Source organism: Scyliorhinus torazame, chromosome 13 (assembly GCF_047496885.1).
Source record: "Scyliorhinus torazame isolate Kashiwa2021f chromosome 13, sScyTor2.1, whole genome shotgun sequence".
Taxonomy (NCBI): Eukaryota; Metazoa; Chordata; class Chondrichthyes; order Carcharhiniformes; family Scyliorhinidae; genus Scyliorhinus; species Scyliorhinus torazame.
In genome coordinates this window covers 185,085,794-185,104,652 of record NC_092719.1, presented here as the reverse complement: position 1 = coordinate 185,104,652, position 18,859 = coordinate 185,085,794, and the positions used below count along the sequence as shown (strand labels likewise).

At 48.7% G+C, this 18,859-nt stretch overlaps 1 protein-coding gene across 1 annotated transcript in view; it reads right to left on the bottom strand.

The window, feature by feature from the left end:
* rab43 (RAB43, member RAS oncogene family) overlaps positions 1–18,859 on the bottom strand; it is a 37,097-nt gene that overhangs the window by 15,850 nt on the left and 2,388 nt on the right. The window contains 1 exon segment of the mRNA XM_072472562.1: positions 10,131–10,314. Within this exon segment, the coding sequence (XP_072328663.1) occupies positions 10,131–10,314 (184 nt within the window).

Here is an 18,859-nt window from a genome sequence, read left to right as displayed (position 1 = left end):
TGTATAAGAGCCTAACGGGTGTTTAATCTTTCTTCTTTCCCCCCCCCCCCCCCCTTTAAATCTCTTTGTGAATTCAGATCAGAGGGGATGGAGGATAGGGCAGTTGCATGCTCCTGTAGCATGTGGGTGGTGAGGGTGTCCCCACTGATTATGCCTGCGGGAAGTGCACCAAACTCCAGCTCCTCAGAGACCGCGTTAGGGAACTTCGGATGAACTTCGGATCATCCGGGAGGCAGAGGGGGTGATAGAGAGGAGTTACAGGGAGGTAGCCACACCCAAGGTACAGGACAAGAGTAGCTGGGTTACAGTCAGGGGAAGGAAAACAAATGGGCAGACAGTGCAGGTATCCCTCGTGTCCGTTCCCCTTCAAAACAAGTATACCGTTTTGGATGCTGTTGGGGGGGGGGATGACCTACCGGGGAAGGCCATAGTGGCCAGGTCTCTGGCACGGAGTCTAGCTCTGTGATCGCGAGCGAGACTACCGGAACGTATGTTGCCTCCCGGGTGCCAGGGATGTCTCGGATCGAGTCTACAGGACTCTTAAGGGGGAGCAACCAGAAGTTGTGGTGCAAATAGGCACTAACGACATAGCTAAGAAAAGGGATGAGGATCTAAAAAGTGATTTTAGGGAGTTAGGTTGGAAGCTAAAGAGCAGGACAAGCAGAGTAATGATCTCAGGATTGCTACCGGTGCCATGTGCAAGTGTGCTAGAAACAGAGAGCGAGTGCAGCTGAACACGTGGCTACAGGGCTCGTACAGGTGGGAAGGCTTCAGATATGTGGATCATTGGGATATCTTCTGGGGAAGGTGGGACCTGTACATGAATGATGGATTTCACCTAAACTGGAGGGGCACCAATATCCTAGGTGGGAGGTATGATAGAGCTCTTCGGGTGGGTTTAAACTAGTTTGGCAGGGGGATGGGAACCAGAGCTATGGATCAGAGGATAGGGTAGCTGTTGAACAGGCAGAAATAGTATGCAGCAAGTCTGTGAGGAAGGATAGACAGTTGATAGGGCAAAGTTGCACTCAGTGGAATGGGTTAAAGTGTGTCTGTTTCAATGAGTGTCAGGAATAAGGGAGATGAACTTAGAACATGGATCAGTGCTTGGAACTACGATGTTGTGACCATTACGGAGACATGGATTTCACAGGGGCAGGAATGGGTGTTAGATTTTCCGGGGTTTAGATGTTTTCAGAAGAATAGGGAGGAGGTAAAAGAGGAGGGGGAGTGGCACTGTTAATTAGGGAGTGCACCACAGCTGCAGAAAAGGAGGTAGTTGAGGAGGGTTTGTCTACTGAGTCAATATGGGTGGAAGTTAGAAACAAGAAAGGAGCAGTCACTTTATTGGGAGTTTTCTATGGACCCTCCAATAGCAGCAGAGAGGTGGAGGAACAGATTGGGTGGCAAATCTTAGTAAAGTGCAGAAGTAACAGAGTTGTTGTCATGGGTGACTTCAACTTTCCTAATATTGACTGGAACCTCCTTAGTGCAAATGGTTTGGATGGAGCAGATTGTGTGTGTACAGGAAGAATTCCTGACTCATGTAGATAGGTCGACCAGGGGAGAGGCCATATTGGACTTGGTGCTCAGCAATGGACCAGGGCAGGTGTCAGATGTCTCGGTGGGAGAGCATTCGGTGGCAGTGGCCACAACTCCTTGACCTTCACCATAGTCATGGAGAGGAATAGGAACACAGTCTGGGAAGGTATTTAATTGGGGGAGGGGAAATTATACTGCTATTAGACAGGAGCTGAGGAGCGTAAAGTGGGAACAATTGTTCTTGGGGAAATGCACAACAGTAATGTGGGGATTGTTCAAGGAGCACTTGCTGTGAGTGAATAGTTTTGTCCCACTGAGACAAGGAAGGAATGGTAAGGTGAAGGAGCCTTGGATGACGAGAGAAGTGGAGCTTCTAGTCAGGAGGAAGAAGGAAGCTTACGTAAGGTTGAGGAAGCAAGGATCTGACTCGGCTCTAGAGGGTTACAAGGTAGCCAGGAAGGAACTCAAAAATGGACTGAGGAGAGCTAGAAGGGGGCATCTAAAAGCCCTGGCGGGAAGGGTTAGGGAAAACCCCAAGGCGTTCTACACTTGGTGAGAAATAAAAGGATGATCAGAGTGAGAGTAGGGCCGATCAGGGATAGTGGAGGGAACTTGTGCCTAGAGTCGGAGGAGATGGGGGAGGCCCTAAATGAATACTTTGCTTCAGTAGTCACTAGACAGAGGGACCTTATTGCTCATGAGATCAGTGTGAACCAGGTTAATAGACTCAAACAGGTTGCTATTAAGAAGGAGGATGTGCTGGAAATTTTGAAAAGCATCAGGATAGATAAGTCCCCTGGTCTGATGGGATATACCCAAGGTTACCACAGGAAGCGATGGAGGAGACTGCTGTGCCGTTGGCGATTATCTTTGCGTCCTCACTCTCCACTGGAGTAGTACCAGATGATTGGAGGGAGGCAAATGTTGTTCCCCTGTTCAAGAAAGGGAATAGGGAAATCCTTGGGATTACAGACCCATCAGTCTTACGTCTGTGGTGAGCAAAATATTGGAAAGATTTCTGAGAGATAGGATTTAGAAGAACATAGTTTGATTAAAGATAGTCAGCATGGCTTTGTGAGGGTCAGGTCATGCCTCACAAGCCTCATTGAATTCTTTGAGGATGTGATGAGACACATTGATGAAGGTCGGGCAGTGGATGTGGATTTCAGTCAGGCATTTGATAAGGTTCTCCCCATGGTAGGCTCATTCAGAAAGTTAGGGGGCATGGGATATAGGGAAATTTGGCTGTCTGGATAGAGAATTGGCTGGCTGGAAGAAGACAGTGAGTGGTAGTGGATGGAAAGTATTCCACCTGGAGGTCGGTGACCAGTGGTGTCCGCAAGGATCTGTTCTAGGACCTCTGCTCTTTGTGGTTTTTATAAATGACTTGGATGAGGAAGTAGAAGGGTGGGTTAGTAAGTTTGCCGATGACATGAAGGTTGGGGGAATTGTAGATAGTGTTGAGGGTTGTTGCAGGTTACAGCAGGACATTGACAGGACGCAGAGCTGGGCTGAGAAGTGGCAGATGGAGTTCAACCTTGATAAATGTGAAGTGATTCATTTTGGAAGGTCGAATTTGAATGCTGAATACAGGGTTAAAGGCAGGATTCTTGGAAGTGTAGAGGAACAGAGGGATCTTGGGGTCCACGTACATAGATCCCTCAAAGTTGCCACCCAGGTTGATAGGGTTGTTAAGAAGGTGTGTGGTGTGTTTGCTTTCATTAACAGGGGGATTGAGATGAAGAGCAGTGAGGTTTTGCTGCAACTTTATAAAACTCCAGTTAGACCACACTTGGAATATTGTGTCCAGTTCTGGTCGCCTCATTATAGGAAGGATGTGGATGCTTTGGACAGGGTACAGAGGAGATTTACCTGGATGCTGCCTGGGCTGGAGGGCATGTCTTATGAAGAAAGGTTGAGGGAGCTAGGGTTTTTCCCACTGGCGCGAAGAAGGCAGAGAGGTGACTTGACAGAGGTGTACAAGGTGATGAGAGGCATGGATAGAGTGGATAGCCAGAGACTTTTCCCCAGGGTGGAAATGGCTGTCACGAGGGGACATCATTTTAAGATGATTGGAGGAAGGTATCGGGTAGATGTCAGAGATAGGTTCTTTACACAGAGTGGTGGGTATGTGGAATGCACTGCCATAAGAGGTGGAGGAGTCAGTCATTAGGGACATTTAAGCGACTCTTAGACAGATACATGGACAGCAGTAAATTGAAGGGGTGTAGGTTAGATTAGGATAAATAGTCGGCACAACATCGTGGGCTGAAGGGCCTGTACTGTGCTGTACTATTCTATGTTCTATAAGCAAGCTGTTTTGTATAGGGAGTCTTCACTTAAACATTGTGGTTGCATTCCTGAAAGTGCAACTTTTAAGGGAAACAACTTTTCAGCAAATCAGATGTTCCCATTACAACCAATGTTAAAAGCTAGTATTACATTCTGTAGAACATTTCTCATCAGAAAAAAATAAAACATTATGCTCAGAAAATTGAAATACTCCTAAATTCTCATATTAACTTTTAAAATAACAATTAAAAATATAAAACAAAGAAATTGCTTACTTTGCTCTCGCTGGCTGACCTTCCGTTTACCCTGTGCAATACCCCGCACATGGCCTCCCCTGCAAGTCCCACCCCACCCATTGTTTACCTTGCGAGCCCACCCTGCCCATCGCTCCCCCCCCTTGGAGGGATGAGTCGCAGTGAAAGTGAGCAGTGGGTTAATGATGTTAAAGCTACTGTCCTGACACTAAGTGCACATATTGGCCTTATTATATCTGCAATGTTAAAGTGAAATAGAGCTGGAGGAAACTTAAAATGGAGACCTCCTGTATGTCTGGACTTATGCAAAGTGTCTTCAACTGTATGATAAAAAGTTTAGTACCGGCATTACTAAAGTCAATCATGAACGGTTTGGGCTCAGCAGTAGGTGAGACCAGCTTTAGAAAAGTTGCACTTTTGAGACAACTTCAGATCTTGCAGTATAACCACACTTACAAACTGGACAGTTTAATTTTAAGGGAAAATATTTCACAGGCAGCACATTGGAACACCTTTTTTATGTTCATGTTAACTCTTAGTTATTCAATACCTTCATCACTGCCTTTTCAATAACAATCAGATGGCAGAATGGTGGCCCAGTGATTAGCCATGCTGCCTCATGGCGCCGAGGAATGGGTTCGATCCTGGGTCACTGTCCATCTGGAGTTTGCACATTCTCTCAGTATTTGCGTGGGTCTCACCCCCACAACCCAAAAGATGTGCAGGGTAGGTGATTGGCCATGCTAAATTGGCCCTTAATTGGAAAAAATTGATTGCATACTCTAAATTTAAAAAAAATTTAATGTCAATGAGAAGAGTTCTATGCAACTTTCACCTGATGTTTTCTAACCTGTCCAAGAGTTCAGAGTTGAGTTTCGGTTGCATTAAACATTAGCTCTCACATGCTCAATGTCAATGGACCAGCTTGGGTAGCTTACAACACAATTAACTGAACACCCGGTTTCGAAAACATTGCCAGAAACTTGCCAGGAACTCAAGTAGACAGTACTATCTTAAAGTTCAGTTTCCTCAGCCTTCGTGAGTTCTTTTAGGATCTATGGCTGTAATTTAAGGTGGACATTCACCAGTACAATCTGATATGTCAGTGATTTAACAGCTAAGCTCTACGAGGAGTCCCTGGCAACTTCACACCATACAGCTCCCCTTAAGTTGTCAGCTGCATCCAACAAACACATTGTTCAGCTATACAGTGAGGTAGGTAGAAATATATTTTATTAGCAAGACGGTAGGTGTCTTTTTGGTGATCATAAAGCTATGAATGATCTATAAAAGAGTCTTGTTTTCAGTCGACAATGTCACTCCAACACTTGCGTGCAGTTCCTTTCATGCATTGTCTAACAATAAAAATAGATTTTGAGGAGTATTCCACTGTTTTTCTTATCACGAGTCTGTGAAGACCATAAGACATAGGAGCAGAATTAGGCCACTCGGCCCATCAAGTCTGCTCCACCATTCAATCATGGTTGATATTTTTCTCATCCCCATTCCCGTGCCGTCTCCCCAGAACCCCTTATTGATCAAGAACCTATCGATCTGTCTTTTTAAAAAAAAAAAATGTATTCTCCTTTTTCACATTTTCTCCCACATTTACATCCATTAACAATAAACAATAATCAGCAAGATATGTCAGTCCCCATAATAACAATGATCCCATCTACCCACCAACCCCCAAACCTCAACCCGCATGTTTACATAAACAAATGACAAAAAGGAATCAGGGATTACTCGTAGTCACCCTTAATCTTACACAGCTACCCCCCCCCAGTCCACTGCCTCTTGTAAAACTCCTCCTCCCAACCTCGGTTCCTTCCCCCCAACTTTTCACCCCGGCTAGACCACTCGGACCCTGTTCTGCCAGGCTCCGATGGCCGCAGCCCCTCCCCCCACCTCACTCCCGTTCACTGGCCGGCTTAAACCGGCCAGCGTGGAGGCCCCCGCCCGGTTCCCTTTCCCACTTGCCCAGCCCTAGGAAAGCCCAAATATCCCCTTTTAGCACACAAACCCCGCATATCCACCTGCACCCCAAAGAACCCTCATTTTGAGTGAAAGTCCCGCCCTTTCCCTTGTCCAAATATATACCACATTGGCTCCTTAATCTCTACACCCACGCGCAGTGATACAAAAAAGAAGAAAATACAGTCATGAGGTTACATCGGCACATGGCCATTCCTCAATTTGTCAGTTCTGCCAGTCCTTCTGCTTTCGCAAACTCCTCCGCTGCTTCCGCCGTTCCAAAATAAAAGTCCCTGAGCTTGTAAGTCACCCTCAGCTTCGCTGGATATACAATGCCGCACTGCACCTTGCTAAATGTACAGTGCCCTCTTCACTCGGTTGAAGGCAGCCCGCCTCCTCGCCAGCTCCATCGTAAAGTCCTGGTATACACGTATACCAGCTCCAGCCCACTGCACCACACGCTTCTGCTTGGCCCAGCTCAGGACCTTCTCCAACACTTTGCCTACGGAAGCACAGAGTCACTGCCCTTGGCGGCTCACTCGCCTTTGGTACAGGCCTCCACGACCGATGAGCCCGATCCAGTTCATAGCGGGAGGGATCCTCCCCCTCCCCCAATAGTTTTGCCAGCATTGGCTTTGGTCCTTCAACTCCTTCGGGCAGCCCCACAATCCTCAAATTCTGTCGCCTGGATCTGTTTTCCAGGTCTTCCATTTTTCCTCGCAGATCCTTGTTAGTATCCATCACCTTCCGCATCTCTTTCCCCATCGAGGCAAGTTGATCACCGTGCTGCAATAACGTCTCCTCCACTTCCTTCAGCGCCTCCCCTTGCTCTCGCACCTCCGCCACTGCGTTCGCCACCTCCGTCCTCACCAGGGAAACCGCCTCCTCCACCAGCACACAAAACCTCCCTCCCTCATCTCCTTCCTCACCGTCTCCATGCATTTCACAATCTGCGCCAACTGCTTTTCAAATTCGGCAGCCATCACCTTAGTTATTTCTTCAGCCGTAAGCAGTGCGGCCTTCCCTGGTGCTCCAGCCTCCATTTTCCTTGGTGACCCCGCGGTGACCTTTCCACTCCCCGACGGACCTTCAGCTGTTTTTTTTCCAGCCGTTTTCTTGCTCACCCTCGACATTTTTCTTTGTTCTTTTTTTCCTCCTGTCTCTTCACTGTGCCTCCTCCGTGCCTTCTCCCTGCTTCTGCCGCCTCCGTGGAGCCTGGGACAGGGCTTAAAGCCCCGAAAATGCCGTTGCCGAACGGGAGCCCTCCATTGTGCGGCCGCCTGCCGCCCCCGGAAGTCCCCATCTATCTTGGTCTTAAGGACACGCCGTGATTTGGACTCCACAGCCTTACATAAGAGCTAGGAGCAGGAGTAGGCCATCTGGCCCCTCGAGCCTGCTCCACCATTCAATGAGATCATGGCTGATATTTTGTGATCTTTTGTGGACTCAGCTCCACTTTCCGGCCCGAACACCATAACCCTTAATACCTTTATTCTTCTGCGGCCAAGAGTTCCACAGATTCAGTACCCTCTGACTGAAGAAATTCCTCCTTTTGAAGGATCGTCCCTTTAGTCTGAGATTGTGTCCTAAGGTTCTAGTTTTTCATACAAGTGGAAACATCCTCTCCACATCCACTCTATTCAGGCCTCGCAGTATCCTGTACGTTTCAATAAGATCCCCCTTCATCCTTCTAAATTCCAAAGAGTACAGACGCAGAGTCCTCAACCGTTCGTCATATGACACGCTCTTCATTCCAGGGATCATTCTTGTGAACCTCCTCTGGACCCTTTCCAAGGCCAGCACATCCTTCCTTAGATACGGGGCCCAAAACTGCTCACAATACTCCAAATGGGGTCTGACCAAAGCCTTATGCAGCCTCAGCAGTACATACCTGCTCTTGTATTCTAGTCCTCTCGACATGAATGCTAACATTGCATTTGCCTTCCTAACTGCCGACTGAACCTGCATATTAACTGTAAGAGAATCTTGAACAAGGAATCCCAAGTCCCTTTGTGCTTCTGATTTACTAAGCATTTCCCCATTTAGAAAATAGTCTATGCCTCCATTCCTCCTTCTAAAGTACATAAGCTCACACTTTTCCACATTGTATTCCATCTGCCACTTATTTGCCCACTCTCCTAGCCTGTCCAAGTAAAGGACAATGAATAAATAAAGAGAATGTTTCCAAAAGTATGCATTTAAACAACTCAAAGTCCCTAAAACAAAATTAATAGATTAGTCCAGATTTAAAGGCAAGAAGATCACACTGGACATCAGAGAGATGCAGTGTACCAGAATCATGCCTTGGGGATCTTCCTGTAAATCAGCAGCCAGAGGCTCTTGGAGAGGGAAATAATCTACCTTAGTCCACAATTGATTCTTGGTTTGCTATTGCGAACCGTAGGACAAAATCACAGCTAGCTACCTTGGGCCTGCCTCTGTTTGGCTGTCGCATGACTGCGGGAAGAGGAAAGTAAAGTTGGAGGGGTGGAAGGTGGAAGTACCCCTTCCTACCCCATCTGCATTGGGTCCGAGCGTGCTCCAGGTGCAAATATCCTTGATAACTTTGGAAAGTCTTGAAACTCTTTGGGCAGTCCATCAGGTATGACGCCTTGATACAACAGGTGTCCTCGCTCCATACTTCTGTGCACTACTTGGGAACAGAACATTCCTCGGATGCAACAAGGAAGAAAATCGACCAAATGGACATTAAGAAACGGAGAAAGTCCCTTAGGCTGACCAAGCTTGCCTGTGACATAGATAAATCTTCATCTAACTGCCTTCTCACCACAGGGCCTATTCCCTGCTCAAATAGCTCGCATAAAATACACTTCAGGAAATTACAACTGCAGATTACTCAACTTTCAACCATTACAATTATAGAATTTAATGTCATTGGAAAACACATCAAAAACAGACCAGGAGATTAAAGAGTATCTCGGAGTGATTACAAGACCACCATTCAATCAAGAATCACAAGGGATTGTGATGGTGTTAACACCACAAGCAATTTAGTGAAGCACATTTCAAGATGCTGCTACCAAGGGACTGCAAGGATTGGAGATTCCTATTGGAGCAGAGTGTAGCTCAGTGCCTAAACCGCAAGACCGGAAGCAACTGGAAGAGTGGAATGCAAATGTCATGTGTTCACAAACCTGGGACAGGTCAAGAGAAAATCTGTTGGTCTCGGGCAGGTTGCTAAGTTAAATGTCCCTGACATTTTGCTTTCTTACAAAACATTGCCTCGAAACATATCTTAATAGCACATCAGTGTAAACTTGTACCTGTGGCTCTTAGGGACAATTAGCAGCATTCTGTCAACTGCTTACGCACTTTCCAAATGCACACAGCCCACCCATTTTCCTTCAGGTACTCAGCAAGGTCCTTTTTATCTTGATAAAAAACACCATACCTGCTGTAAGATTCACACATTTATCATGGGCACTGGAGTACCTGACTTTCCATCGCTTTTAAACAATATATATTTCTGTCGCTAAGTGTTTCAAAAAATTGCCAATAGCCAGCAGCTATTGCTTTTAACTGCAAAAGGGCATAGGTTATTGGAGATTTGTGGCATGGAGAAAATCAGTGGAAGTAAGGGAGGGGGAGTGTGTCGGTTCCCCCAGAATCATGAGTAGTATTATCCGCTGCTTTTCATTTCCATCCTGAAATTGGCAAAGTAAGAATAGACTACCCCAACTCATGTGCACAAAATGTGTAGGCCCAGCCAGCCAATACAGCAACCCCCATGGTGGCTGTATTTCCACAAACAAGGCAGCACAGTACAACCTGGGAGATAATGACACTGAGTAGGCTGTCTCCTCGTATACTCCTTGCACAGAGCATCATTTAGAATGAGGAACTATTTTAAAAGTAGAAGACTGATGCTTCTGCACTTTCAGAAAGGGCCAACATCTAAACATAACAAGTAGTTGTGGAGAATGCTGCTGTATTCATGGAAAATACTGTGGCTATTGATGACAATATTTTTGCCTAGGCAAGATTATGAGTCCTTGCATGATTCTGTACCTATGCACTTCAAAGTAAACTTTCTGGAAGAAGACCTACCAATTAATAATTGCACAATGTTTGAACCTGCATACTTCTTCACATCTTCTATCCACCGTGGCACAGATTCAAAAGATCCCCTTTTGCTAATGTCATAAGCAATAATCGCACCATTAGCACTTCGATAATAACTCTGTGTAATTGTCCTAAATCGTTCTTGTCCGGCTGTGTCCCATATCTGCAACTGCAATAGGAAAACATATGAAGAATAATGAAAAACAGGAAACAAGAGACATCACTGCTCAACACTGGTTCTGTGGTTGGTTTGGCTGCAGGGTGAAATTGAGACTCAGTTACATCCTGCACATCTTGATAAAGGATGATGAAACATCGATGTAACTGTTGATTCAAGACTGAGCTAGCTGGCTTTCTATTATCTGGGTTATTTCATTGTTTAGTGCTGTTTGCTCCTCAAAACTGATGTTTTCAAATGCTACTGAAATGCCATATTGACATTTTCTATCAGAGCAAGTTTCTTTATTACATACATAAAGGATAACACTTAAAAATTTAAGGTTAGATGGGGAGGGGTTTGTTATGTGCAGATGTGAGGTGATTTGAAACCACAAACATGTGCTGTGGCTCAGCTGTTAGCACTCTCACCTAGGTGGTTATGGGTTTGTGTTCCACTCCAGGATTTGAACAGTACTAACGGGGTGTTGTACAATCGGAGGTGCTGTCCTCCAGATGAGACATCAAACCCAGGTTCCATCAGCCATTTCAGGCGGACGTGAAAGATCCCTATTTTATGGAAGAGCAGCGATGTTTTCCCGGATCAATATTTACCCCTCAGCAAACATCCCAAAAACAGATTACCTAGTCATTGCTGCACTTTTATCGGTGGGATTTTGCTGTACGTAAAGCAACTCCTGCACATGCTGCATTATAACCCATGTTTTCAAAGTACATCATTGGCTGCAAGCACTTTGGGATGTGCTGTGATCGGGAAATGCGCTACATAAATGTAATATTTCTTCCCCCATAAGCAAGACTTAAGTGTTCATCAATACCAGATTGTGAGATGTACCAACATTTAAAAAATATATATATTTTATGAAAGTATTTGAAATTTTTTATAACAGTAACAAAAACAATGACATCAACATGGTAAAATAAACATTTCCCCCCCCCCCAGCCCAATCTTCACATACCTCAACCATACAACAACAATCCGCCCCCCCCCCTCCTTGGAATACTGCATCTGCTGACATTTTTAATTTTCACCGAGAAAGTCGACGAACGGCTGCCACCCGGAATCCGGGAGAACCCTAATATTGACCCTCTTTTTAAAAAAATATATAATTTATTCACCTTTTTCAGCCAAACAAAACAGTACAAAGGTTTTTCCCCTTTTTACAACAGCAAAACAATATAAATAACCGTGACCGTATTTTAACAAATAAATAAATAATATATAAACTAAATGGCAACTGCCATAACAAAAATAATAGCTCTCCCAAATAATAAAATCAGAAATTCAATATACATAACCAAGCACCAATATCTTTACAAAAACACCCCTGAGGACCCACCTGAGCCCTCCTCCCACCACCACCCCCTCCCCCGGGTTGCTGCTGCTACCTTCCCATTTCCTTTATCGTTCTGCGAGGTAGTTAATGAACGGTTGCCACCACCTGGTGAACCCCTGAGCCGAACCCCTTAGTGCAAACTTTATCCGTTCCAGTTTTATAAACCCTGCCATGTCGTTTATCCAGGTCTCCACGCCCGGAGGCTTGGCTTCCTTCCACATAAGCAGTATTCTTCGCCGGGCTACTAGGGACGCAAAGGCCAAAACATCAGCCTCTCTCGCCTCCTGCACTCCCGGCTCTTCTGCAACCCCGAATATAGCCAGCCCCCAGCCTGGCTCGACCCGGACCCCCACCACCTTTGAAAGCACCTTTGCCACCCCCACCCAGAACCCCTGCAGTGCCGGGCATGACCAAAACATGTGGGTGTGGTTTGCTGGGCTTCTCTAGCATCTCCCACACCTATCCTCTATCCCAAAAACTTTACTGAGCCTTGCTCCGGTCATATGTGCCCTGTGCAAAACCTTAAATTGTATCAGGCTAAGCCTGGCGCATGAGAACGAAGAGTTTACCCTACATAGGGCATCTGCCCACAGCCCCTCTTCAATCTCATCCCCCAGCTCTTCCTCCCATTTTCCCTTCAGCTCATCCACCATGTTCTCCCCCTCGTCTCTCATTTCCCTGTATATATCTGACACCCTACCATTCCCCACCCATGTCCCTGAGATCACTCTATCCTGAATCTCATGCGTCGGGAGCTGCGGGAATTCCCTCACCTGTTGCCTCGCAAAAGCCCTCAGTTGCATGTATCGAAATTCATTCCCTTGGGGCAACCCATATTTTTCCGTCAGCGCTCCCAGACTCGCAAACGTCCCGTCCAAGAACAGATCCCTCAGTTGCACAATCCCAGCTCTCTGCCATGCTCCAAATCCCCCATCTATTCTCCCCGGAACAAACCTATGATTATTTCTTATCGGGGACCACACCGAGGCTCCCGTCATTCCCCTATGCCTTCTCCACTGCCCCCAAATTTTCAGTGTTGCCACCACCACTGGACTTGCGGTGTATTTCTTCGGGGAGAACGGCAGCGGTGCCGTCACCAGTGCTTGTAGGCTGGTTCCTTTGCAGGACGCCATCTCCAATCTCTTCCACGCCACTCCCTCCCCTTCTCCCATCCACTTACACACCATTGAAATATTGGCGGCCCAATAGTACTCACTTAAGCTCGGTAGTGCCAGTCCCCCCCTCTCCCTGCTACGCTGCAAGAACCCCCTCCTCACCCTCGGGGTCTTCCCAGCCCACACAAAACTCATAATGCTCTTATCCACTTTCTTGAAAAAGGCCTTTGTAATCATCACCGGGAGGCACTGAAACACAAAAAGGAATCTCGGGAGGACTACCATTTTGACCGCCTGCACCCTCCCCACCAGTGACAGCGGCACCATGTCCCATCTCTTAAAATCCTCCTCCATCTGTTCCACCAATCATGTTAAATTAAGCCTATGTAAGGTTCCCCAACTCCTGGCTATCTGGATCCCCAAGTACCGGAAATCCCTTGTTACCCTCCTCAGCGGTAAATTCTCTATTCCCCTGCTCTGCTCCCCCGGATGTACCACAAACAACTCACTCTTCCCCATGTTCAATTTGTACCCCGAGAATTCCCCAAACTCCCCGAGCGTCTGCATTATGTCAGGCAACACCTCCACCGGGTCCGCAACATACAGCAGTAAATCATCTGCATACAATGATACCCGGTGTTCTTCTCCTCCCCTGAGTACTCCCCTCCACTTCCTGGAGCCCCTCAGTGCTATGGCCAGGGGCTCAATTACCAATGCAAACGGTAACGGAGACAGGGGACACCCCTGCCTCGTCCCTCTATAAAGACGGAAGTAGTCAGACCTCTGCCTGTTCGTGATCACACTTGCCACCGGGGCCCTATATAGCAGCTGTACCCATCCAATGAACCCTTCACCGAAACCAAATCTCCTCAACACTTCCCACAGGTAGTCCCACTCCACCCTGTCAAATGCTTTCTCGGCATCCATCGCCACCACTATCTCCGCCTCCCCCTCTGGTGGGGGCATCATCATCACCCCTAGCAGCCTCCGTATGTTCGTGTTCAGCTGTCTCCCCTTAACGAACCCAGTTTGGTCCTCATGGACCACCCCCGGGACACAATCCTCTATCCTCGTCGCCATTACCTTGGCCAGGAGCTTAGCATCTACATTCAAAAGGGAAATGGGCCTGTAGGACCCACACTGCAGCGGGTCTTTATCCTTCTTCAAAAGTAACGATATTGTCGCCTCCGACATAGTCGGGGGCAACTTCCCCCTTTCCCTGACCTCATTAAAGGTTCTCGTCAAAAGCGGGGCCAGTAGGTCTATATATTTCCTATAAAATTCCACCGGGAACCCATCCGGTCCCGGGGCCTTCCCCGCCTGAATGCTCCCAATCCCCTTTACCACCTCCTCCACATCAATCTGTGCTCCCAGTCCCGCCCTCTCCTGCTCCTCCACCTTCGGGAATTCCAGCTGATCCAGGAAATGTATCATTCCCCCCTTCCCTTCCGGGGGCTGAGCCTTATACAACCTCTCATAGAATGTCTTAAACACCCCATTCACTCTCTCTGCTCCCCGTTCCATCTCTCCCTCATCCCTCACCCCACCTATCTCCCTCGCCGCTCCCCTCTTCCTCAATTGTTGGGCCAGTAACCGACTCGCCTTCTCTCCATACTCATACTGCACTCCCTGTGCCCTCCTCCACTGTGCCTCTGCCTTACCCGTGGTCAGCAGGTCAAATTCCATATGTAACCTTTGTCTTTCCATGTACAGTCCCTCCTCCGGTGCCTCTGCATATTGCCTGTCCACCCTCAGAAGTTCTCTCAGCAATCGCTCCCTTTCTTTACTCTCTTGCTTCCCTTTATGTGCCCTTATGGATATCAGTTCCCCTCTGACCACCGCCTTCAACGCCTCCCAGACCACTCCCACCTGAACCTCTCCATTGTCATTAAGCTCCAAGCACCTTTCGATACACCCCCTCACCCTTAGACATATCCCCTCATCTGCCAACAGGCCCATATCCATTCTCCAGAGTGGGCGCTGTTCCTTTTCCTCTCCTACCTCCAGATCTACCCAGTGTGGAGCGTGGTCCGAGATGGCTATGGCCGTGTACTCCGTCCCTGTCACCTTCGGAATCAGTGCCCTTCCCAGGACAAAAAAGTCTATCCGTGAATATACCTTGTGAACATGGGAGAAGAATGAGAACTCCTTACTCCTAGGTCTGATAAATCTCCAAGGGTCTACTCCTCCCATCTGCTCCATGAAGTCCTTAAGCACCTTGGCCGCTGCCGGCCTCCTCCCGGTCCTGGACCTCGACCGGTCCAGCCCTGGATCAAGCACTGTATTGAAATCTCCCCCCCCATTACCAACTTTCCCGCCTCCAGGTCCGGGATACGCCCCATGAAGTTTGCATCATCCCAGTTCGGGGCGTATACGTTCACCAGAACCACCGCCTCCCCTTGCAGTCTGCCACGTATCTACCCCCACTGTCCGCCACTATGGTCTTTACCTCAAACAGTACCCGTTTCCCCACTAAAATAGCCACCCCCCTATTCTTCACATCCAAACCCGAATGGAACACCTGTCCCACCCATCCTTTACGTAGTCTGACCTGATCTGTCAATTTCAGGTGCGTCTCCTGCAACATAACCACATCTGCCTTTAATTTCTTTAGGTGTGCGAGTACCCGCGCCCTTTAATCGGCCCATTCAGCCCTCTCACGTTCCACGTGATCAACCGGGTTGGGGGGCTCCCCACCACCCCCCCTTGTCAACTAGCCATCCCCTTTTTTAACCCAGCTCCTCACCCGGTTCCCACGTACCCGTATATCCCACCGGCGGTGCCCTCCCGCCTCGACCACCCCGCCCCATAACAGCTCCCCCTTCCCCTTAGCAGCAACAACCCAGTTAGCTCCCCCCCCCCCCCCCACCGCTAGATCCCCCTCTAGCGTAATTACACCCCCCATGTTGCTCCCAGAAGTCAGCGAACTCTGGCTGACCTCGGCTTCCCCGTTTGCCCTCGGCCTCTCACTGTGCGAGGCCCCCACCTCCCTGCATCCCTGTTCCCGCCATAATTACCATAGCGCGGGAACGAGGCCCGCGTTTCCCACTCAGCCCCGCTTTCCTACCCACCGGCGCCCACAGTTCCTCATACACTCTCTCCCCCCCCCCCACCCCCCACCCCCACCAAACGAGGGGAAGAGAGAAACTTTACAGGATTAAAGAGTTAACAATTTGAAAAATCATCCCCCCCCCTTCCTCGTCCCACAGTCACTCCACCACTGTCCCAGAAGCTCTTTCTCTCGCCAGACTATTCCAGCTTCTCGTCCACTATGAATGTCCACGCCTCTTCTGCCGTCTCAAAGTAGTGGTGCTTCTCTTGGTATGTGACCCACAGTCTCGCCGGTTGCAGTTTTCCAAATTTTACCTTTTTGTGAAGCACCGCCTTAGGCAGATTGAAACTTGCCCTTCTTCCCGCCACCTCCGCACTCCAATCCTGGTATACGCGAATCACCGCGTTCTCCCACCTGCAGCTCCGAGTTTTCTTCGCCCATCTTAGGACCATCTCTCTGTCATTATAGCGGTGAAACCTCACCACTATGGCTCGAGGTATTTCTCCTGCCCTTGGTCTTCTCGCCATAACTCTAAGCTCCCTCCACCTCCAAAGGGCCCGTCGGGGCCTCCGATCCCATTAGCGAGTGAAGCATCGTGCTCACATATGCCCCGACGTCCGCCCCCTCGGGAAGACCTAAGACTCTTAGGTTCTTCCTCCTCGAATTATTCTCCAGGGCTTCCAACCTCTCCACACACCTCTTGTGCTGCGCCTCGTGCGTCTCTGTCTTCACCACCAGGCCCTGAATTTCATCTTCATTTTCAGCAGCCTTTGCCTTCACGACCCGAAGCTCCAGCTCCTGGGTCCTCTGCGCCTCCTTTAGCCCTTCAATCGCCAGTGGCATCGGGGCCAACACCTCCTTCTTCAGCTCTTCCACACAGCACCGCAGGAACTCTTGTTGCTCCAGGCCCCCATATCGAACGGCCACCTTCCGACGCCAAATATTGACCCTCTTAAGGAAAACTTTATTTTCTCAAGACTAAGACACCCAGCCATGTCACTAACCCAGGTCTCTACACTCGGGGACTTCGAGTCCTTCCACATTAATAAGATCCGTTTCCGGGCTACCAAGGAACCAAAGGCCAGGACGTCAACCTCTTTCACCCCCTGAACTCCCGTATCTTCTGACACTCCAAAGATCGCTACCTCCGGACTTGGCACCACCCGTGTTTTTAGCACTGTGGACATTGCCTTAGCAATGCCAAAACCCCCTAAGCTTCGGGCATGCCCAAAACATGTGGACATGATTTGCTGGGCTTTCCGCGCACCTCGCAGACCCATCCTCCACCTCGAAAAACTTGCTCATCCTAGCCACTGTCATGTGTGCCCGGTGGACTACCTTAAATTGTATCAGGCTAAGCCCTGGCGCACGATGAGGAGGTATTAAACCTGTTTAGGGCATCTGCACATAGACCCGCCTCTATCTAGCTCGTCCTCCCACTTGCCCTTAAGCTCCTCCACCGGAGTTTCCTCCGCCTCTGAAAGCTCCTGGTAAATATCCAATACCTTCCCCTCTCCCAACCAGGCACTGGAGACTACTCTATCCTGTATCCCCCGTGGCGACAGCAGCAGCGGAAAGGCCGGCACCTGTTTTCTCAGGAGGTTGCGCACCTGCAAATACCTAAAACCATCTCCTGCTGGCAATTTAAATTTATCCTCCAAAGCTTTCAAGCTGGGAAAGCTCCCATCTATAAATAGATCCCCCATCCTTCTAATTCCTGCCCTCTGCCAACTTCGGAACCCGCCATCTAGCCTACCCGGTACAAACCTGTGGTTGTTATAAATCGGGGTCCAAATCGATGCTCCCTCCACTGCCCCCAGATCCACCGGACTTGTGGAGTATCAGGGCCGGCGAGAACGGCAGAGGTGCCGTTACCAAGCTCCTAGATGAAGAGGACCTGGTGATGGGGGGCCCCGATTGAATTGGAGATCATCAAGGGTCTAGAGGGCGTGCAATCGGATAAAGCCGCGATGCCGGACGGTTACCAGTAGAATTTTACAAGACATTTTGGGTAAATACTGAGCCCATTCCTGATGAGGACCTTCAACGAGGCTAGAGAGAAAGGAACCCTCCGCCCAACAATGTCACATGCCTTGATCTCACTCATTCTTAAACGAGAGAAGGACCGGAACAATGCGGGTCATACAGGCCGATTTTGTTCTTAAACGTGGATGCAAATTGCTAGCTAAGATTCTGGCTACAAGAATTGAGTCCATGGGGTGATAGAGGAAGACCAGACTGGGTTTGTTAAAGGCAGGCAACTTAATACCAATGTTTGGAGACTTTTGAATATTATGATGCCCTCAGAAGGAGGGGAGGCGCAGGTGGTAACCGATGGACGCAGAGAAAGCCTTTGACCGGGTGGAGTGGGAGTACCTGTGGGAAACGCTTGAGAGGTTTTGGGTTTTGTGAGGGCTTCATTGGCTGGGTGAAATTGCTGTACCAGGCGCCTGTAGCAAGTGTATGTACAAACCGGCTGAGGTCAGGGTACTTCAAGCTTTACCGGGGAACGAGGCAGGGTGTCCCCTCTCTCCATTACAATTTTCCCTAGCTAAAGAACCGCTAGCTATGGCGCTGAGAGCCTCGAGGAACTGGCGGGGACTGGTTCGGGAGGGGGGGGGGGGGGGGGGGGGGGGGGGAACATCGGGTCTCGCTATACGCTGATGATTTGCTCCTGTCCATTTCGGACCCTGTGGAGGGGATGGGGTAGGTTCTGCGGATTGTGAGGAATTTTGGTAGTTTTTCAGGGTACAAACTGAACATGGGAAAGAGCGAGTTGTTTGTGATCCAGGCCAAGGAGAAGAGACTGAAAGAGCTGCCGCTCAGGATGACAGAGAAACATTTTTGTTACCTGGGTATACAGGTGGCCAGAAAATGGGATTCCCTGCACAGGCTCAATCTGACCCGGTTGGTTGAGCAAATAAAAGGGGACTTTAAAAGGTGGGACATGCTCCCGCTGTCATTGGCAGGGAGGGTACAGACCGTGAAAATGACTGTCCTCCCCAGATTTTTGTTTGTCTTTCAGTGCCTCCC